Source organism: Capricornis sumatraensis, chromosome 12 (genome assembly GCF_032405125.1).
Source record: "Capricornis sumatraensis isolate serow.1 chromosome 12, serow.2, whole genome shotgun sequence".
NCBI lineage: Eukaryota > Metazoa > Chordata > Mammalia > Artiodactyla > Bovidae > Capricornis > Capricornis sumatraensis.
Window position 1 is genome coordinate 31,080,558 of NC_091080.1, and position 23,003 is coordinate 31,103,560.

At 52.8% G+C, this 23,003-nt stretch overlaps 1 protein-coding gene across 1 annotated transcript in view; it reads right to left on the minus strand.

The window, feature by feature from the left end:
- Window positions 1–7,394: 7,394 nt before the first annotated feature.
- The window catches only part of DHRS12 (dehydrogenase/reductase 12), a 40,959-nt gene continuing 25,350 nt past the window's right edge, over window positions 7,395–23,003 (minus strand). Inside the window, exons 6-10 of the mRNA XM_068984536.1 lie at window positions 14,414–14,475; window positions 13,058–13,162; window positions 11,371–11,461; window positions 8,718–8,855; window positions 7,395–7,922 (exon numbers count right to left, since the gene is read on the minus strand). Of these exons, the coding sequence (XP_068840637.1) occupies window positions 7,813–7,922; window positions 8,718–8,855; window positions 11,371–11,461; window positions 13,058–13,162; window positions 14,414–14,475 (506 nt within the window). The 3' untranslated portion in view covers window positions 7,395–7,812. The remainder of the gene's footprint in view (window positions 7,923–8,717; window positions 8,856–11,370; window positions 11,462–13,057; window positions 13,163–14,413; window positions 14,476–23,003) is intronic.

Here is a 23,003-nt window from a genome sequence, read left to right on the forward strand (position 1 = left end):
ACCTGAAGAACCTTGATTTTTAAGGGAATCCAATCAACTTGATAAACTGGGATATTCTTGTGTGTAGAGACCCCATTTGGGATACTTATTTTCAACCTGTAAAAGTAGAATTTAAATGAGCAGCAGGCATGTCCTTTGTGCCCACCTCCTTCTCAGCACTTTACTGGGACCACCTCATTCATCCCTCACCCGTCAGGAGCATCAGGGGACCCCTGAGTCTTTGGGGTTCACACGGTTACACAAAGCCTTGCAGATCCACAGGCCAGTGACTTGCCCTTCCCTTTGTGAGCCCTACCTCCGCAGGGTCTTGTCCTCTGCTGACTTGACAATTGAGGGTGGTCGTAGTTTCTCCCCTCGCGATCATTCATTACTTTTCTAACTGGGAGAAGGACTCCCAACCAGACTGGGATAAGCTCTCCCCCCACCGCCACCCCAGCACTGACCAGCTGTGCTTCCTGGTGACAGGCCTCCTCGAGATGGTTCTGCTGCTGCAGCTTTGGGGCACAGGACAGTGGGTGTGCCCCGTGCAGCCATGGTGCAGGACAGCCATGACCTGGGAAATCAGGGCAGATCAGCCCACGTGACCATACTCTGAGGCTGTGGACACAGACACTGCACCATGCAGCAGCAGTTAGCACTTGCCACTCAGCTGCCCCCTCCACCCTGCCCTTGCTGGCCATCAGTGAAAGCCATTATAACTAACCTGAGTCTCTTCTGCACGGTTGTGAGAGAGCTTTAAAAAAGGGAATTCAGTTTAAAATATTCAAATATCTGTTTTGTAGTTTACTGCTAGAACCTGGAGTCACTTACGGAGTTGTACGTAATAAAGAACAATGTGGTAGACATGAGTAGTAAAATGAATAGCTGTCTTCTCCCTTCCTTTGGAGCGTGGCCTGAATACGGAGAGGCACAGAGTGTCAGGGAGGCGGTGGGTCAGGTGCCCAGCAGACCTGACGTGGTTCTGGGTTGGGTCGAGATGAGCTCGGATCACGCCGGGGAAGCTGGTTGTCCCCATTGGGTCTCCTGTGAGCCTGTGATCGCTCTGGTCTGTGAGCCCGCCCTTCAGTCCACCCGCCTCCCTCCCAGCACGGCTGTGCCCCCAGCCCACGAGCTGCTCAGAGGCGGAGACCAGCAGACACACCTCCTGGTGGTGAGAGTCGCGGCCAGCCACCACAGACGTGTCAAGGTGCCCACTGCTCTGCTCTTTCGTTTCTCCTCATCTCTGTAGGTGCTTTAGTTTGGTGAGAAGCCCTTAGCATGCCAACTGTGTGTTTATAATACTGTGAATCCTTGAGTATTACATTCCCACCACCATTTGTGTAACTCATCGATATGTGTTGGTGTTGGGGTGCCTTCCAAGCATTTTATGGAATAGAGGCTTCATTCATTAGGAGCAAAAGCTGGCGCCAGCACTTGGCTTGTCTCCTGTCTGGGTTAACTCTCATCGTTCTTGTTTTACCCCACTGGAATTGCACTTTATATATATATAATTTTTCTTTCTGCTCTATTGCTTCAACACGCAGAAGCGCTGGCAAGTCAAGCCTAGCACGATCAATGCTGGGAAGTGGCACACCCGCACGTACCGCGCTTGTGCCTTTTATTCGGTAGGACAGAGCCAATCCCATGCTCCGTCTCTCCAGAGAAATGACCTTCCTGGACCCTTTAGCTGCCTGGGTTGTCTGCACAGCAGCACAGGTGGTTTTAGATGAAGTACTTGGAGTCATGTGTCTTTTTTTTTTTAATGAGGTCAGTCAACCGTGGTATGTTCTCACTGGATTGATTGAATGTTATGCAAAGAATCCTAAAATCACAGACCTGGAAGGGACTCTTCAGACCTCTAAAATGTTCCAAGCACAGTCACACCAAGCAGTTAGGTATAACTGAGGTATCGGCAAAGGGAATCTATAAGAATTTTGGAACAACAGTTGCTTTTTGAATGTGAACTCGTAATGGCGTGAGTGGGAGGAATGACTTCGAGGCTCAAGGCAGGGAGTGCTCAGAACAGGGTCTGGTCCTCTCGTCACAGGCAAATCTGATACCTCCTGTGGCTCCAAATGGGTGGGCTCGTGCAGCGAGGTAGTCACTGCAGGCCTCCATCAGCTCAACCAGCTTCCTATGCTCACCCCACTGACCTCGCCAGCTGCGCAGTTTAAGTGGAACTCAAGGGGACTGAAACTGCACCTTGCCCTCTGCCTGCAGGGGGGCCCCGGAGAGTCTTGTTGCCCTTCTCATGAAATGCCACCTTTCCCTATTTTTGATACTCATTTTTTCAAAAGCCTAATGTATTTTTGCTTGACATCAATCAAATTTTAAAGCCTGAAATTTACCTTTTAAGCAAGGGACTCAGTCTGAACTATGTATCAAAGTTACCAGACATAAATATCCATTAAATGAGATCCCTTTGGCTTTGCCTTTTCACAGTAGTTTAATTCTAAGTGATCTTGTCCACTAAGATTTCTGTTTTAAAATGAAAGAAAACATTTTGCCAATGCTTTTTGGCATTTTCTCTCTCCTCTAGAACAAAGTTAAGTTGCATTTTTCTGGATGTGAGGGTGGCTGTCTATCAGCATGACGGCGAAACAGAGATTAAGTCCATCCTGAGCACCGAGGGATCTATATCACCCTGGAGTCTCTTAACTCTCATAGTCCAGCCTTTTGCTGAGTGTCCACCACACACCAGGCTTTGAACCAGGCCTGGGGTCAAGAGGTCCATTCTGTGGCTTGGGCAGAGGCCACACAGATGAGTTGGTGTTCAGTTGCTCAGTCATGTCCGACTCTTTGCAACCTCGTGGACTGCAGCATGCCAGGCTTCCCTGAACTCCTGGAGCTTGCTCAAACTTATGTCCATGGAGTCAGTGATGCCATCCAACCGTCTCATCCTCTGCTGTCCCCTTCTCCTCCTGCCTCAATCTTTCCCAGCATCAGGGTCTTTTCCAATGAGTCAGCTCTTTGCATCAGGTGGCCAAAGTATTGGAGCTTCAGCTTTAGCATCAGTCCTTCCGATGAATGTTCAGGACTGATTTCCTTTAGGATTGACTGGTTTCATGTCTTTGCTGTGGCTCATCTCTGTGCCACGTGGTGACTCTGGTGACAGACGGCGTGGGGTCCCGTCCCAGGATACACAGGTGCTCTTGCACCCACAGGGGAGAGGAGAACCCAGAGGAAAGGACTCCAGAGCTGAGAGTTAAATGAAGAGTTGGAGTGAGCTGAGGAAGGACCTGAGTTTCCAGGCTGTGGAAGTAATGCCAGCAAAGGCCAAGACCTGCACCGGCCTGGCACCAGGGTCCCACCTGCGGTTTGGAGCTCCAGAGTAGCACGTGTGCAGCTGCAGTCTTGGAGCCTGCTGTCTTCTCGTCACTGTCAGACAGGATGCTCATGGCCGCAGGGGGAGGGAGGCAGCCCACAGTTCGCCAAACACCTTTACCCAGAGGCTTGCCAGACAAGTCCAGTCTTCCCGCAGCTGAGGCCAGTATCAAAGTTTCTTTTTCTTTGGAAACACCTGGAATTATCTTTAAAAGGACCCATGGTTAACTAATTTTTGAACTTTGTTGAGGGGCACAGCCACTCACTGGAGGCTATGAGGTGGGGCTGGAGACCACTGCTTGCCTGGTTTTGGTCTGGACAACCTTGTTGTGAGCTCAGTCGCTCAGTCGTGTCCCACTCTTTGCAACCCCATGGACTGTAGCCTGCCAGCCTCCTCTGTGCATGAGATTCTCCAGGCAAGAGTACCAGAGTGGGTTGCTACTGCCTTCTGCAGGGCTCCTTCCCCACCCAGGGATTGACCCCGAGTCTCTTACATCTCCTTCATTGTCCGGCAGATTCTTTATCACTGTGCCACCTGGGAAGCCCCTTGATGAGCTTACAACATACTAATCCTATTATTCCCTGGCTGCTCTCCTTTGAAAAGGACAGCCCTTGACCTGTGGAGGAGCCCATTCTGGACAGCAGAGGCCCTGCACGCGTGTGATCTCTGTGAGCAAGCAGGCCGCTGCTGTCCTCATCTGCCTCTGGCCTCACATCCCTCCTGCAGCCGTGGGTCATCTCAGTACAGTGTGGTAACTGTGATAAATGCTCAGGCAGGGGCACTCGCCAAGGGAAGGGAACATTTTTCTCAATTTAGTGACTGTAAAAAGGCTCCGTAGACCCAGCTGTGCGGAGCCCGGGGCCCCCTCATCCCATGGTGGGCTTCGGTCCTTCCTGTTACTTGTACTGCACCCACTGGCCTTTTTCCTCCAGTGCCCGCGTATCGCATGTCTGTAACTTAATTCAGGAACACCCATGTTCGTTTTTAAACTTGAACTCAACTTGACCATCAAGAACTAGATACACACCAACCCTTAGGTTTTTAGTTTGTCATTTTGCCTTTCAAATTTATCCCTTCCACAGGGAAGCCTGTCTGGGCCTAACACAAGAAAGCAGGGTGTAACATTAGATCTGTCCAGCACTGGAAGAGGATTCCTCCATTGTATTTCTTACGCCAGGGAATTTTTTAACAGCAAGTCCATAGCCCCTTGTCTAGTGGAGAAGCTGTGGAAAGGAGATTAAAAGCCTTGAATAAAAGTTGAATTCGATGATCATGCTTAAGATCCCTTCCAATCTGTGATGCTACGATTCTATGACTGCTGTTACTCATTGGACTAACCTGGCCATTACCAGTGGCCTGCCTGCTCGTGGCTGACTTAACTCAGGTAAACGGGAGTGTCCCCCACCGCCTTTGTCTGGTGTCACATCAAGTAAACCGCTGCCTGTATTTTCCCATCTAGAGCCCAGGAGGTTTGAAAAAGGCTGGAGAAGGCAGAGGTCAGTCATGGTACCATCTCATTAAAAACAGATACCTCAGAATGTTCACCTCTGTGGATCCAAGTGTATCTGACTTTCTTGGGAGAGAAAGGGAATAATTGCAGGTTGGCTTAAAGGTTAGATTTGGAATGCCACCTTGATATTTAGGATCCTTTCTCCTCCTCCCCCCACCCCCCACTCCCCGTCCTGGTTCTCCGGGAAGCATGAGAGTAAACTGTAACACAAAAATGGGAAACGGTTTGAAAGAAGTATTTCTCTTAAAAACACTCTTCCCTTCATTTAAATGGATGGCCGCCTTATGTTAGTAGCATATGAAGTATGGACCAAAATACTTGTGTCGCTGGTAACCGATGTATACTTACATATTTGTGTTTTACGCCATCTGCCTTTTTTTTTTTCAATGTACTGTCATTTTGCAGAAGAAAATACATGAAAAGTACAAAAACTGTTACTAACTGGACAACCGGGAAGGTGCTAGCCCCACATTCGTGCCTGCCTCCCACTGACTCCATAACCAGGGACAAGGACGCTTCCATCCTGCATGCCCATCAGCCTGCAGCCCAGTCGGAACCTGGCTGCCGCGGCATGTTGCTTTACAAAATGTCTTTTTTTCTTTCTTTATGAAATGAAATTGTCCAAGGGGTCAGGCTGAGAATGTCATAAGCCCAAAGCTGGAAGAGGTTTCTCAAATGTGGTTCTAGCTGAACCCTGCTGGCGTCACCACGCCCTCTACCACCAGATTCCACCGGTCAGACCAAGCAGTCTTGACATTGACTTCCTGAATGTGACTAGGTGGGAATGAGCCAGGATTTCCCACAACGTTAAATGTCTGCTGAATGTTGTGAATGTTCCTGAACTCTGCTCACTTTCCCTCTGTGCTTCCCTCTAACCAAAATGTATGTGTAGCCACGACCTGTGTCAAGACCCAGTGCGAGCTACCGCCACGGTTTAAAATAAATCTCTGTGGAAACCTTCCTGTGGTCATGTTATTGTCGTCGAGCTGTGCCCTGTGACCATATGCACCTCAGCAGCCCTGTGTCGGTGTTCACCAGGGCTGGCTGAGGGGTCCTTTTTGTTTTATCTTTCACATAGTGAAAAAAAAATGAAAGTCAGTCGTGTCCAATTCTTTGCCACTCCTTGGACTGTAGCCCACCAGGCTCCTCTGTCCATGGGATTCTCCAGGTAAGAATACGGGAGTGGGTTGCCATTTCCTTCTCCAGGGGATCTCCAGGGATTGAACCTGGGTCTCCTGCTTTGCAGGCAGATTCTTTACCACCTGAGTAACGAGAGAAGCCCGCGTAAGGCTGCTATAAGTGTGGTTGATAAGCTTTCCAAATGAAGTGAGAGAAGACTCAGGAAAAATACAGCCAGGGAAAGCCTCTATAAACACTCATGAGACCCAGGACTTCCCTGGTGGTCCAATGGCTAAGACACCACGCTTTCAATGCAGGGGGTGCGGGTTCAATCCCTGCTCTGGGAACAGATCCCACAGGTCATGCAGCACAGCCTACCCCCACTGACCAAAAGAAAAAAAAAGCATGAGGTCTATTTATGGATTAAAATTGTGAAGCAATCAATGACTTGTGCTGTTCTAGGTTGCTTCAGTGGTGTCTGACTCTGTGCGACCCCATGGACTGTAGCCCACCAGGCTCCTCTGTCCGTGGGATTCTCCAGGCGAGAATACTGGAGTGGATTGCCATGCACTCCTCCAGGGAATCTTCCCTACCCAGGGATGGAACCCTCCCCCTCTTACATTTCCTGCCTTGGCAGATGGGCTCTTTACCACTAGCGCCACCTGGGAAGGGCCAGTGGGTGGGGCACCTGAATTGCCCCCTCCTCCAGCCTGCCTGTCAAAGCACAGCCCCACCCACACCCAGCACTCCAGCGCCCCCTACTGTCCTTCAGGAAGGGAGAGATGCAGGCTGGTGGAGCCAGTGCTCACCGCCCTTTCAGGCAGACCCACCAAAAAGCCCCTTTCTTGGAGCTCCCTGGCTAAGAGCCCGATTTGAGCACCTCAGGTATCTCCGAAGCCCGGCATGGTGGGACTGGCTGAGCTGTGCCCGCCCCTCCCCGGGTCCTCCTCCTCCGTTGATCCCTAGTTACATTCATTTCCCCTTGAATGTACAGAGTATATGTAGAGCTTTCCTAAATCTGTTGACCGATTGTGTTAGAGCTCTCCCTGGTTTCACTAAGACATAAAACGCAAATAATTTAAAAGTTTTACCAAACGGCAACACCAGATTGCCAAGTGCATAATTGAAGCCGCTTCTAATCTTAATTAGCATCTGTGAACCAGGCCTCTAGTGACTGCTTGTAAATAAGCACTGACCCTTGGTTTCGCCTTGCCCCTGAAGCCTAAGGGCCAGGCCAGGGCAGTGTAGCACCCGCTCCTTCCCCCTCCCGGCCCTGCTCCCCTGATACTGACAGTGACCCAGAATCTTTAAGAAAATCACACACAAATCAAGGAGAGATTTACACAGAAGAAGCTACTGCGGAAGATGAAGGTTCACTTGCTCTCAGCTGCAATCGTATGTATTTTAAAATAAAAGTTTCCAATCTTTAGGGGTTTTTTTTCCCCCATGAATTTTAGCACACTTGTCAGTTAAATGCTGATGTTAGTAGCTAACACGTATCAAGTCTTTATGACGCACCGGGCATTCTGCTAAGAGCATTACAAGTGGTAACTCACTTAATCGTTACAACCACCCCGTGAGGTAGGGAGCACTCTAATCTCCGCTGACAGGGAAAATGAGGCCCCCAGAGGGTAAGTTAACCCAGCTGCAGTCCCATGAGGCGGTGGTGAGTCAAGCTTTCAGTACTAGGGTTTGTATATAAAGGACGGGACTAACTTCTGTGACTCCTGATGGAGAGGAAACCAGCTCAAAGCGCAGCCGTGGAAGATGGGCCGGTGTACGGCGGCGAAGGCGCAGTGGGGTCTCCTCGCTGGCCGCTGGTCCGCACCTTGCCGTATTTTCTGAGGCAGTTCCGGCCCCGTGTTGGGTCTAGCCTGGGCTATTTAAATCTCCGAGCCAGCTCTTCCAAGATCTCAACGAGTTTCTCCTCTTCGGCCGGTGAGGACGACGTCCTCGCAAGAGGCAAGTGTGTGGGCGCCGGTTTCCGGTCTGTAAACGTGAGAGAAAAAGTCGTGAGCGGCAGGGCCGGGCCTCGAGTCAGTCGTTTCACGGCCACCTGCTGGGGGCAAGCCCACACGGGAAGGGGGCCGGCCGCCCCTGCGCGCAGGGTCCGCGCGGACAATGAGGTGCTGCAAAGGGAGGCTGAGGCGGGAGGCCGGGCGGCAGGACTCCAGGGGGCTGGCTGGCGGGGGGCAGGGTCCCCAGGCCTGGGTGCCGGCTGGTGGGGGTCGGGGACCTGGGAGTGTGGCGTATTTGGTCTGGCAGGTGATAGTGAGAGGAGAAGGCACGGCGACCCTCCTGGCCGCCACAGGGTCCCCAGAGCTCCATCACTGCGCACGCAAGCGTGGCCACCTCCGAGGCCGGGCGAGAACCTCCCCCTTCTTTCCTCAGTCTGCCCCCTCTTCTCGGATCTGCTGAACAGATAGCCGCCCCCAGCAACAGAAAAGCGGAGATTGACTCCCAGGCCCTGGGCTCCAGCAAAGGAGCTTCCTATCTCCGAGGTGCCCCACCAGTCCAGCCGTGCCCAAGACACTGAGGTCAGGGGTCATAACCCCAGGACTTCATCCTCACGGGACCCACTGAGTTCGGGAAGGTGGATGCAAAAAGCCGGGAGTGCAGAGCCAGAGGTGAGGCCCTTCCCAAAATAACAGGCCAAGGAGCCGTCCTCCCAAGGCAGGCCAGCACATCACCGGGAAGGGAGCCAGCCCCTCCCCACCCGACTTCAGGGAGAGAAGAGGGTCCACCTCCAGACACCCTCGGGCTGTGGTTTACAGAGAAAGTCACCTTGGAAGAAGCAGCCGCTGGGCTGGGCGGTGGCAGCGGGAGCAAGGGCCAGCCATACCACCGTGTCCGCGCCCTGAGCCTCAGAGCGCAGCCTGGCCCCCATCCTGGCGTGGAAGCCAGGCATCGATAGCCGTACACCTGCGGGGAGGCACACACAGGGCCGTGAGAACAGCGCCCTCATCCTCAGCTGAGTTGGATGCTTTAATACCAAAATAACCACGCGGAGATGAAATGAGATCACCAACTGCCCTCTTTCCACTTCAAAACAGCGTTCATGCAGGCTCTCGGCCCAGACAGGCCTGTCCCCTGGGAGCAAAATCCCCTGGACCTCCCCGATTCCCATCCTAAGATATGAGGGTCACACCTGAGGCCAAAAGGGGATCAGACTCCCCCCTTCCTGGGGGACGCATCTGTCTCTCTCAAGGCTTCTGATCTCTCCCAGGATCCAGGCTGAGTGTCCTTCGGGCTGCGAGAGTGTTCTCTGCTTTTTCAGCGAGGCGTGTTGGAACAAGGGAAGGGACTCTTTCCTCCCTCCCCCTCATGCTCCCCAGCACTGGCTGCAGGCGACACCCCCCCACACACCCCCATGTGCCCACAGACCTCGGGGAACACACCGTCTTTACAGTTAGCACTATGGGAAACACAACTGTTCTCTCATGCAGCCAAAGAAAGAAAAGAAAGCAGAGAAAACAACATTTGAGAGATGTAATGAGATCAGAGGATTTCAGAGAAAGGATCATCTAAAACAAAATTAAAAAATAAACGTTTCTTTTTCCCTTTACAGAAAGAGTACTTGCTTATTGTGGGAAAATTGGGGAATACTTCTGATGAGTAAACAGAGGCATTTGAGTGCCCCGTTGGGCTTCCCAGGTGGCGCTAGTGGTAAAGAACCCACCCGCCAGTGCAGGAGACGTAAGAGACGTGGGTTCAATCCCTGGGTCAGGAAGATCCCCTGGAGAAGGGAATGCCAGCATTCCCTACCCACTGCAGCATTCTTGCCTGGAAAATCGCATGGACAGAGGAGCCTGGCGGGCTACAGTCCGTGGGGTCAAAAGGAGTTGGACACGACTGAAGCGACTTAGCACGCGCACACACATCATACCACTCCGGGAGGACAAGCGTCTGTGGGCTCAGGCCCTTCCCCAGCCCTCCCTCTGGACACTAAGGCCCAGTCAGCAGCCTCTGAGAAGCCCAGTCTTTGCCCTGTGACCTGTGGACCCTGACCCAGATGTTGGACTCAGGTGGTGAGCTCGGAGTGCTGACTCAGCCAGCACACAGGTTGACATGAGGACTGTCAGGGTGATGTCCTGCGGGGATGAAAGGCTGGTGGTTCTCCACTGGCTGATGGAGCTACCTGGTCAGGCAGGGCTGGGCACATCTCCCACCAGGAAGTGACATGAAATAAGAAGCCACCCTCTCCCAACAGCCCTGGCCCGAGCGCCTCCTGGGGTGCTCAGTAGAGGACACCCCCCATTGCATTTACAACAGGAGACTGCCAGACGTCCTCAGCTCCGCCACCCCACCCCCACCCCGGCAGGCGGGCCTGCTGCACCTCTCCCCACCAGTCTCCGTGGGATGCAACGGAGCACAACGCACCCCCTTCTCCATGGGGATGTGGGCGTAGCGAAAATAAGACCAGAAGGCTGTAAGGTCTGAGCGCCCAATACCTGCATTTAATCAGATAGCGCCGTTTGCTTCCCATAGACATTTGTCTGCAGCGGTGTTCAGGGCTGAACAGATTTCCCGTGCAGGTGTTCCCTAATTTATCAACTCACTCTCCGAGCACCAGTGCTGGGACGAGCAACCTCATTTTCCGCATCTCTTAGGATGAATTCCAAGGATGGAGATGCAGATACTAAGGCCTCTGCTAAACCAGCTTTCGGAAGGTGACAGCAAGCGTATGAGAGCCTGCCTCTCACTAGACTGTGGCCGGGCCCAGCCGGGACGTCCCAGCCCCTCCGTGTGCCTCAGTTTCCCCAGATGTAAATGGGCGTGACGGTAGTGCCCACCCCAGGAGGGTGGTGAGGGCACAGGCGATGGTATGGAGACAGCGCTGGGAGCAGCTCCGGGCCCTCAAGCGTCCCAGGTGTTCTGCCACGGCTGCTGTTTTCAGTTCCCCTGTTGGGGGGAGGAGGAAACAGCTACAGAGCCCAAGTGATGTGCCGAGGTCTCGGAGGTGGGAGGGACTGACCCGCAGAGAGTTCTGTTCTCCGTACCTCTTTTTCCACGCTTCCAGAGAATTCCACCTGTCCCCTTAGTGATTGTTCCTCTCCCCTTGTGCATTCACTATTTCTAGAAACCCGGGCAATGGGGAAGTGGCCTGGCCTATCCCCACGTCCCCAGCATCTCCCGTTAACACTGGGTGTGGACCAAGCACCCTCTATCCCGAGGGAGGGGTCCCCAGCCGTACCCCAACCCGGGCGCCACCCACTCCCTGGGCCACGCACACGTGGGGCAGACTGACCACACCAGCTCTGGCCTCTGAGGACCAGGCTTCTCCCTCTCCTGTCCCAGTCTGCCCGGCTCCCGCAGAAACGAAGCCATCCCTCATCCTCCGGATACCAGTTCTAGGTCATTCCTGGGGAGAGTCCATCTCACGGCCGCCCAGATATTTTTAGATGAAATGTGGGCGGCAGGGAACTTAAAGACCTACCTGGGGTGTCGACCCAGCCGGGATGCATGCATGAGAAGTGGATGGCCGGGTGCGCTCGGGCCCACCGCTCCGTCAGAACCACCTGCTGCCTCTGGACGGGATGAGGGTGAACAGATGGGAGGGGGAAGCAGGAGGGCTGCAGGTGTGCAGAGCCCCCATCCCCCGCCCTCCACAAAGTCAGAATGCAACTTCCTCTAGAATCACCGGCTCTTCACCCAGCGAGCTCTGGCTGTGACCCAGGGCTGCGTCCTGGCCCCGCCATCTGAGATGCAGACAGACCAGGAGCAAGAATGAGGCTGCCCGTGGCCTGGGGGCTTCCCCCTCCCTCCCCCGAGGGAAGTACACCCACAGCACCCTCTCTCCTAGTTGCTCGTTGTTACTGTATTTGCTGCTGGACGCGAGCTGGTGGGAGCACAGAGCACCCCCGCACTCCCGCCCTGCAGGCACTGAGTGGGTGTCCGCGGACACGTGAAGGAACCTTGGAGGGTGGGAACCGTCCCGAGATGCTTAGAGAACGCATCTGCTGCAAATTTCTTTAAAAATCACCAAGTACCCCCACATAAGCCTCAGCTGTGTGGAGGCCACTGCCCCCCACCCCACCCCCCCGCCCTGGGCAGTTAGATTACATTTTACAAAGAGCTCCACCTGGGCCCCATTTATGGAGTGAGTGCTTTGTTCCCAGGTTCTCTGGAAAATCTGTAAAGAAGTCTGGTGCCTCTGATTGGTGGGATGTTGAGTCATGACAAGTCACCCACCAGGAGCTGGTCTGGGGGTTGGTGAGTGAAAGTGGGGCAGAGAACCGGGGTACACGGGGCACAAGAGTGAGGGAGAGGGGTGGGACAGGACTCCCCTGTGAACAAGGGGGAAAGCTGTGGGCGAGGGTGGCTTCACAAACCACCAGGGAGGCCCCCCCACCAGGTGAACTGAAGGGCAGGAGCCGTGAATGGTGCAGGCATACAGCGGCTCCTAGAACAGAACTTTCTGTCCCGAGTGGCCATGAGACCAGACCTCTGTGCTTTCATGTCTTCAGAACTGGATGTACATCCCCCTCACGGGGGCTTCCCAGGTGCCGCTAGTGGTAGAGAACCTGCCTCAGTGCAGGAGACGTGAGAGACGCAGGTTCGATTCCTGAGCCAGGAAGATCCCCTGGAAGAGGGCATGACAACTCACCCCAGTATTCTTGTCTGGAGAATCCCTTGCACAGAGGAGCCTGGCGGGCTACAGTCCATGGGGTCGCAAAGAGTCAGACACAACTGAAGCAACTGAGCGCACACCCCACAGAGGGAGCCGGAAGCCCAGCATGGTTCTGGTGGCATCCAGCCAGCCAGTGAGCAGGGGCTGCCCAGGCAGAGAGAAGGGGCCCCCTGGGTCCATGTCCCCTCTGAACCACACAAGACAAGGAACCTCTGCCAGGTCCTGCTCTGGGGAATCACCTGCTCTCACCACCTTCTTTGTGGGTCTGAGAAATTCGGGAAGAGAGGTGGCAGCTTTTGTGGCTCCTCCTCGGGGTGAGCTGAAGCCCCGCACCTCCACCCTGGTCCAGGCAGAGCTGAGCTGCGCTTCTGATGGAGAAGAGGATTCTCTCTCCCATGAGGGACAGTCAGGTGCTCTGGGAATTAGATCCAAGCTAGTGTGTATCCCAGAATAAGCCTTCCATGGAAAAGAGCCCAGGTGACCGTGGGCTTACTTTGTTCTGTGCGTAGACCATGGTGCCATCGAACGCTGTTCTTTCTGACTGCAGGTCATCGGTGTTCAGTTTCTGAACTAACATTCCTCCGGAGGACACAGTTATCTGCAGGAAAGGGAGATTTGTGAAGAAAAGCTGGTAATACCTTCCCATCCCTCTTCTCCGTGTATCTGTTTCTTATTGCTCTTGCAACAAATGACCACAAAGAGGCTTACAAAAGTGCAGGTGAATTCCCTCCAGCTCTGGAAGCCAGAGGTCTGAATGTGTCTTGTGGGGCTAAAATCCAAGTGTCAGCAGAGACCATCTGGCAGTTTGAGAGGGGAGTTCATTCCTTGGCTTCTCCGGCTTCCGGAGGCCACTCGCAGGCCTCGGTTTGTGGCCATACCACCCTGACCACCTCTGCTTCCATCCCCATGTCTCCTCTGACTCGGGCCATCTTCTGAGGACCCCGGGGCTGCACTGGCCCACCTGGATGATCCACGAAACCACCCCGCCTCCATCTCACGATTCTTCACTTAATCACATCTGCAGAGTCGCTTTTGCCAGGTCAAGGTGACACAGTCCCAGGAACTGGGACCTGGACCTCGGGGGTCCAGGGAGGTCATTATTCACCCCTCCACCCCGCCAGCAGAGAGAAGGCAGCCTGCATAAACCGCCCTCTTCCTGACTTCTCTCATTTCTGTCATGTTAGCCCATTAGCGTTAACTCCATAGCTGTCCCCTCCCGCTCGAGTGGCAGATTCTCCAGGAAGTATACCCACCCACCCCTGCCTGCCTCCCCACTCTCCCCCCTTTTCCAATGCTTTGCCAACTCTCAGATGACTTTGGGGAGGAGACCTCGCTGAGGGCTGGGGTCTTGAACGTGGCCCTTTGCATGGCTCTGCCTCCCTTTTCATGGGCTCTGTGTGCAACAACCCAGCCAGGATGAGAGGCAGGAGCAGGGGACGTGGAGGAGCCCCTGAGTGCCAGAGGGAGCTGGGTTGACAGCCGGCTCCCAGGAAGCCTCTACGGCCAGAAGGAGCATCCTGGAAGCCCAGGCTGTGCCTCCGGAGCTCCGCAAGTACGTGTGTCCATGGGACAAAGCTCCAGGCCGACCCTCACCTAGGCCTGGACCCCTGCCCGCTGCATCAGCAACTCCCCAGACCCACCTGGATGCTGCCTGGGCCAGCACACCACTGCCGGATCTCAGGTTATCAAACCTCAAGGCCTCTGGACCCCGGGTTCAAATTTGGCCCTCACTGTGGATGTGGACAGCACGCCCCCACCTCGGGACAGTTGGGGCCCCAAATGTAGGACCACTGATTGCCCATCTGGAACAGAGTTGCTGACTTACAAGACATGTGCAAGGTCAACTCACCACTCTGGGGTTGTGTTCTTTCTCCAAGACAGGGATCAGGGCGGTTGTGAGAACATACACACCTGGGGGGGAGCACAGAGCACTCGTGAGGTCTCGGGGGCCATCAGGGGCCGGGATGCCTCCTGTTAGATGGCCCTGGGGTGGAGGCCAGGTGGCACCCTTACCTCTCTCCTCCAGGCGAGCGGCAAGTGGCTGCCTGGGCCGCAGTCTCCTCCTCTGGGAGGGTTTTTATTTCAGCACTGGAACCAGCCCTGTATTGCCCTTACTCACTAGCCTGTCCCTTCTCCAGCCTCACGGGGGTTCCTTTCCCCAGGATTGGAACAAAGACGCCTTAGAACCTCAGACACCAAGACGAGAAGATGTCCACACCAGAGAAAGAAAAAAAGCAAACTGCACAACAGTCTGTGAGCCCCCTTTGAGGAGGGAAAAAAATGTATACAGACACACGTGTTCATTACATCTAGCCTGTACACGGAAAAATATGAAAGTGGAAACAGGACACGCAGCAACACAGCTCAGGCCCCAAGGGTGGGATTGATAGAATATTTCTTTCCTTTACTGGACATTTCTGTATGATTTGAACCTGAATATTTTTAAAATGAGTGTAGAATCTTGCAATTATTTCTGTAATCATAAAAGCCATATATATAACATTTTTAATGAAATGAGAAAAACATTGTTGAAGTGTTATTCGACGTGGAAAGATATTCACAGTATATGGAATGAAGCATTATACAATGGCAGGAAGAACAGAATTCCATTTTTGTGAGGAAAGGTGTGTCAAAATGAGGAAGAAGTATCTGCAAGGATGATATTTTGGTGCGCTAAAAAGTTTACAGGGCTTCCCTGATAGCTCAGTTGGTTAAGAATCCTCCTGGAATGTAGGAGACTCCAGTTCGATTTCTGGATTGGGAAGATCCGCTGGAGAAGGGGTGAGCTACCCACTCCAGTCTTCTGGCCTGGAAACTCCATGGACTATAGTCCATGGAGTCTCAAAGAGCTGGACACGACTGAGCAACTTTCACTTACTTCCCTAGAGTCAGGCAAAATGCTTCTCTCTGAGTGGGCAATTATTATGTCTGTAAGTGTTAGTCTCTCAGTCATGTCCGACTCTTTTCAATCCTGTGGACTGTAGGCCACCAGGCTCCTCTGTCCATGGGATTCTCCAGACAGGAATACTGGAGTGGGTAGCCATTCCCTTCTCCAGGGGATCTTCCCGACTCAGGGAAGGAACCCCAGTCTCCTGCATTGCAGGGGGATTCTTTACAGTCTGACCCACCAGGCTATGTCTATGTTCTTATGTTTATCTGTATTTTTTCCCCCAGACAATGAACATATATTACCTTGTGTTAGGGGTGGCGGGCGGGGTAAATGAAAGCCCTGACTCTTTCCTGAGTCACTCCTCAGGTCCTGCCGGACCAGCTCTGCTCACCACCTGGAGCCCAGCGCGTGTCCCACCCCGCACCCAGGCTCACGGGAGCAGCCTGGCACCGTGGGGAGGGCACTGGGGCAGCCAGGAGTCTGGATTTGAGTCCTGGCTGGTGCCTGCCAGCGGCGCAACCAGGGGCAGGTCGCCAGAGCAGTACGGCCTGGGTTTCTTGTGAAAAGGAGACGACAGCTGGCCAGCCCACCTCCTGGGATCAGAGAGTTTGTGCCTGAGAACTGGAATGCTCTCTGTGTGCACTAGTTTTTGCCATTTTATTTCTTTATCGTTATTACTATTATTATTAGTGATTCTCAGTTGTGCCTATCACCTCACACAGCATTCTCAGTTCTCCATACCCCAAATCGTTGCTGGAGGGGCCAGCCTTGTTAATATTCGTGTTTGTTTGTTTTCAACATTCGTGATTTTTAATGTCTGGTGAACGCTGGGTCTCCGACAGCTGTTCGCCTCCATGCAGTGGCCTTAAACCCTTCCTTTGCATTCACTGCTGGTGACTGACTCTGTGATTTAATTTGCGAGAAGTAGAAAGGACTTCTGCCAACAGCTATCAGCCCTGCCACGACGGATAGTCATAAATGACTCCTTGGCGGAAAGGAAAGGGAAGTTGGAAGCAGGTTCCACGCGGAAGGCTTCACCCACTCCCTGAGAGGCTCCCTCCAGGGTCAGACTTGCTCACCCCGCTGACCCAGCCCACCTCCAGGATGGATGAGAGCTGGGGTGCCCCTTTGCGCCTCTCCCCAAAGCCCAGGAGACAGTGATGTGTTTTGTTTTCTGCTTCCTCTGTGAGAATATGCTGTGTCCATTTAGATGCTAGCAGAGTTGCCCTGTGGGGTTTCCCTGGCTCCCTGGCAAGGAATCTGCCTGCAATGCAGCAGACGCGGGTTCAATCCCTGGGTCGGGAAGATCCCCTGGAGAAAGGAAATGGCAACCCTTTCAAGTATTCTTGCTTGGAGCATTTCATGGACAGAGGAGCCGGGCAGGTTACAGTCGATGGGGTCACAAAAGACTTGGACATGACTGAAGGACGGGCACTTTCACTTTCAGAGCTACCCGTAGGCAGATTAGCTGGGCCACTCATCCTCACCTGTAGGGCACGCCAGGTAGTAGGTACTTTCTAAAAACTCCTGGAGAAATTGCAGTTTTTAACAACAGGCCTTCCGGGGCCTCTTCTATCTTAAAAAAAGAGGAAAAACAAGATCTCCCTGCAGGTCATCGCAGAGAGCTCATCTCAGTGCTCAGTGATGACCTAGAGGGGAGGATGGTGGGAGGGGAGGAGATTTGAGAAGCGGGGGATATATGTGTACCTCTGGCTGATCCATGTTGCTGTACAGCAGAAACTAACAACACTGTAAAGCGACTATACTCCAATTAAAAAAAAAATGCTCCCTCATTCCAAGTCCCCCACCCTACTTCCTGGGGCCCAGCTACACCCCCAAGCAGATCGGAGCCATCATGCACGTTTTTTGCCTCCTGGGTCTCCAGCTTTGTCATTTCAAAACACATGTGTTACTCTTCTCATACAGCAAGCATTTCTCCTCCCTTAGAAGGAGATGAAGCCTCTCTTTCCGGCCATAAGCAGTTTAGAATCCTCCAGCCGCCTAGCCTCCCTTCTGAGGCCCCTCCTATGTACCTTCCGCATCTTTTCAGGCCAGCAAAGAGAAACACAAGAAAAATCTGCGAAATGCCCTGTCTAACTTCCTTGTTTCTGTTCCCTCCTGCCTATAAAAGTTGTAGCCTTGTACAGCTTTTTCATGCCCCGTCTACTGCTAAATGGATGCTCCCCAATTTTATCAATCTCTGATTAAAGCCAATAAGAACTTTTTTAAAAAATTGCCAATTAATAACATAAAAATGCATAAGCAATATGTATGTATATTTTGGGGGTCCCCTGGTGACTCAGATGGTAAAGAATCTGCCTGCAGTGCAGGAGAGCCAGGTTCAATCCCTGGGTGGGGAAGATCCCCTGGAGAAGGGAATGGCTACCCACTCCAGTACTCTTGCCTGGAGAATCCCAGGAACAGAAGAGCCTGGCGGCTACAGTCCATGGGGTCACAAAGAGTTGAACACAACTGAGCAACTAACACTTTCACTTCATGTATATATTTATATATTTTTTAATGAAAAGAATTGGAATTAAGACAATCCCAAAGAGGTTCTGTGACTTTTCCAAGTTCCCAGCAAGTCCATGCAGAGTGGAAAACAGATGGCAAATTGTTTTTTCTTTTTAATCTCTCTTTCCTTGAGTCATTAAACCGCAGAGTCCCAGCCTACTGAGTGCCAAGGGAGGAGGAACGAGCCCCTTGTCTGCAAGTCACCGTTCTCTGGGGATGAACTTGGTGCCAGGAGCTCCACGCCCAGCTCACAGATCCTACCCCAGGCCCACTGTGAACACAGGCACCAATGCCACTCTCCTGCCCCAAAGCCCTTCAACGCTCCAGGCTCCCAATCAGAGTAAGCAGAAAACTCCTTGGCCTGGCATGTGGACTTCTTCCGGAAATGTGCCCCCCACCTTTAGGGGTGACCCCGTATCCTGTTTATCACAACGCACATCGAGTCGTGACCCTGGGCCTGGCACTGTCATTTGAGCCATGTGGCCTCGACCACATGGACAGAGCAGACTGAGTTAGAGGGGACCCAGACCTTAGCAGGAGACCCGGGTTTAATCGCTGGGTCGGGAAGATCCCCTGGAGAAGGAAACGGCACCCCACTCCAGTATCCTTGCCTGGAGAATCCCATGAACAGAGGAGCCTGGTGGGCTACAGTCCATGACGTCGCAAAAGTCAGACACGACTAAGCGACCAGCACTTTCTCTTCTTCCTGATCCGAGCTGCGCCAGTCAAACTCTCCCTCCAAGCATGTGGACACAGGACCCTTGGCTCAGCGGCCCCCATATTTGGCCCGTGGGTATGGACGAGCAGACATAGGGAGGCCTGGGATGGTGGACAACGGTCCCAGAGAAACAGGGAAAGTTCGCCTGGTCCTCATGCTCTCCTGTCCTGTCCCTGATGCCCCCCCAAAGCCCAGCTATGCCTCCACCACTGAGTTCTATGAAGGCCATCCTTGCATCCCCCTCCAGGAGATCAATTCTGTTTAGTCAGCTTGTGTGGGTTCCTGCTCCTGGTAACCAGACGATCGCTGAGACACTGGGCTTGTCTTAGCTAGAAAGCCCACTCATCTGCCTGCACCATCAGCTCATGGGAATACCCCTGGGAAGACACAGGCAGGCTCTGCTGGAAACGGCTGTGGGTGTCTGGCCACCTCAGTCCTAGCGTGAGCCAGTTCTGCAACTTCTGTTCCTCCGAGACTGACTAGCTAAGACCAGGGACTTTTGGGGGATTGTGAGCTTTGATGTGGACAGAAAAAAAAATAAAGGAGAAGCTATTTTAGATTCTGGGCTCCTGGGGGAGGCAGGCCTGGGTGTAGGGAAGACACCTTCAGCCATGGGGTAATGTGCCTGAGCTGAGTCCTGCTCCCAGTAATAAGGAAAGTGATTCATTATCATTATGACTCATTAGTATTTTAAATTTACACAATGCCTTCCTTCTAAGGAACTCATTATGTCGATGGAAGTTCATTACGAGAAGATTTGGGAGTGGATTTATGTTGGACACAGTCTTCTAAATACAGCAACAAGGACCTTTATGACATGGGTACATGACTTGAAGCAAATCTCTCTATATAAGCTAATTAGGAAGAGATGCTAAACTGCGTCAATCCGGGCGATGCTGGAGGAGAGATGCATACTCCTCTTAAAGTGTTTCGGAAACCACAGTTCCACCCAAATATTAAATTTATGGTGTCCCTGAAACCGTACCATAGCATGGGTATGATATATTTCAATAGAATTAAAATAATTGTTTGATGAGAAAAATATACTGCAGTGTTCACACTTAGCACGGAGAAATGATTGGAGATTCTATTAAAAGAAACCTTTAAAACCAGCTTGAATTAAAGTCATTTTGGTTACTAGGTGGGTACATTTGGGTCCATGCTTTACCAATTGTACTATCTGCTGGGGAAAATAATGGTCCTTCTACCCCTGGGAAGTTACTAGTGTGGATTTTAAAGGAGCAGACAGCTGCATGGTGAATACCATTCGGTACTTGTCCCATGGGTACAGTAACACAAACATCCCACAGTGAGCCCTGGGGCCTCACACACTCACTTGACAAATTATATAAAGACCATTTCAAAGATCATATTATGGGGAAAGCTGGCAGCACCGAGTCCCAGAGAAAATGAAGAAGCAGGACTCAAGCTGAGTCCTGCTCTCAGTAATAAGGAAGATAATTCAAGTCATCAACTTCCCGTGGGGTATTTACTCTTGATTTGGGGTCAGACAGCAGTGAGGGGGATTCAGATCTTTTCCCCATGCCCCCAACCTCAACTTCCCCCTCTCCCTGCCACTTCCAGTTCCACGTTTTAAATACCAGTGGCTGCATGCATGCTAAGTTGCTTCAGTCGTGTCCAACTCTTTGCGACCCCAGGGACTGTGGCCCACCAGGCTCCTCTGTCCATGGGACCCTCCAGGCAAGAATACAGGAGTGGGTTGCCATGCCCTCCTCCAGGGGATCTTCCTGACCCAGGGACTGAACCCGTGTCTCCTATGTCTCCCATACTACAGACAGATTCTTTACCCCTGAGCCACAGGGAAGCCCCTTTAAATGCCAGCCCCAGTACTAAGTACTGTGAGGGATCCTTGCCGCAGGGTGCTCACCAGGCATTAACACGTCATCATGTAATGAGCCTACACCTGCAGTGAGGTCAGTGCTGTGCGGAAGTGTGTGGACTGCTGTGAGCACACGGGGTGGGGTGGGGGTGCGTCAGAGCCACAGGAGCGACAAGATGACGTCCAAGCTAAGATTGAGAGGGGAGGCAGGGTGCTGGGAGGGGGCAGGGGTGGGAAGGAGGGTGACCAGGCGTGGGGTGCAGTCTGCGCAAAGAGCCCGGGGGTGGAGGGTTCACTCAAGGGTGGTTGAAGCCGAGAGCAGCCAGAGAGCCTTGTTTAAACGTGGGGACGGACCTCTGTGAGCTCTAATGGGAAGGAGCCATCTAGGGGTGGGGGTGGGGGTGCCGGTGCCTGGCACCTGTCTTGGGCCCCAGGTCACCCACAGAGGTGCAAATGTCATCACTTCCTTGTCCTCCCCAGGCCATCCGAGGTCTGAGTCTGAGGACTCTTGTTGTTTAGTCGCTCAATCGTGTCCGACTCTTTGGGACTCCGCCGACTGTAGCCCGACAGGCTCCTCTGTCCACGGGACTTCCCAGGCAAGAATACTGGAGTGGGTTGCCAGGCCCTCCCTCCTCCAGGGGATCTTCCCAACCCAGGGATCGAACCCAGGTCTCCAGCATTGCAGGCAGATTCTTAACCCCTGAAGCCACCAGGGAGGCCCGCGCCTCAGGATGCTAGAGGCTAAAGCAGTGTTTCTGGTGCGGGATGACTGAATCTGCTCCCTGCTGTCACATCTGAGAGGGAGGCTGTTGCTACTACACCTGGGACACAGTGAAAGCTCCTGTTTACAGCGGGGAGAGCGCAGGCTCATTAAAAGCATGAAGGTGCTTAACTGGGATTTTGTTCTTAAGATTCCTCAAATGAGCACTTGCTCGAATGGCTGTGGGTAGCACTCCTTGAAAAACACCCATGGAACCCCAACCAGATCATCAGACAAGGTTCTGAGCCCCCAGGACAGGATGGGGTCGGGCACCTCGCTGGCTCCCTGGATTGGGGCCAGTGCTCCTTGGCTGGGAGAGTGTGAGAGTGGTGCCCACAGGGCCCCAAGAAAGATCACTCCAGCCTGGGCACTGCAGCAGCTCAGATACTACCCTGGAGAGGCAGGCAGGGCAGGTGGAGCGGGGGGGGGGCGGTTCCAGCCACACTATGGCCCAGGGGCTCAACTCTAGAAGGTTTTTCTGTCTCATCCCAAACAGCCTCGACAGCAGCAGAAAACCAAAGCTGACGGGTGAATGACCTCTGACTTCTGGGACTCTGATCCCGACCTCTGCACAGCGCTGCACTGAATGGAAGGTGCCACTGCGTGTCCTCCTCGCCAGCTGATAGTGCTGAGCACCCGCTGTCCCCAGGCCTGAGCCGGGTGACCTGTGCTCTAAGCTGGAGAGAAGACAGTGCCCTTTCTAGGAGTGTATGGATTACTAAGGAGGGCACCTCAAATCCATCGTAATAAAGGATCTGCTTCTTACCAAGAATCAGACTTACTGTGCCCAGAGCTAAGATGCTGTCCTTTCTTTTTGCTTTATCTTATATATCATTACATACAGTGAAACTCGTGTATGTGTGTGTCTAGCTCTATGCGCTTTTGCTGATGCAGAAGGTTGGGTAACTAACTATGCATTACATTGTAGAGTGATTCAGAACCATCCATCACCCCAAATATTTCCTCACAGTCACCTGGACCCTTTGTGGTCACATCCTCCTTGCATCCCTAACCCCCAGCAACCACTGATCTGTTCGCAGTCCCCAGAATGTCATGTAAATAGAATCATATGATGCACCCTTTCGAGTCTAGCTTGATTTTCACCAGTGCGTTGAAGATTTATCCACATTGCCGCAAATGTCCATGTTTTGTTCCTTGTTCTTGCGGCACAGCGTCCCGTGCTGTGGAAGTACCACAGCTTAGTCTCCAGTTGAAGGACAGCTGGGTTGTCTTCAGTTTAGGGTGATGAGGAATAAAAATAAGGTAGCTATAAACATCCGTGCTCATGTTTCTGTGTGAACATCTGATTTCTCCTGGGAACATAGCTTCCAACTCCTTTAACCCTTGCCTCTAGCCTGTAAAGGTATCACGATCCCATTTTACAGAATGGGGATGTGAGGCAGTTTGTATACGTCACTGGAGGAGCTGGATCACAGGCTGAGCTCCTCGTAAGGGCCAGGCAGTGCTTGCCCTCAGTGACTCATGCCCTTCACTAGAAACCACCTATTGATGGGTGACTTCTATGGTCCTAAGACAGAGTCACAGAGAGTGCTCTGGGAGCCAAGAGCAGGAGCCCTGGCCAACCTCCAGGCTAGGGGTGCTCTCAACTGAGTCACAGAGAAGTGAAAGTGAGCCAGGAAGGGGACATTCCCGGCAGAGGCGCCTTAGAGATAAAAGCACGGAGGTATCTAGTAATGGAGAAGGCGATGGCACCCCA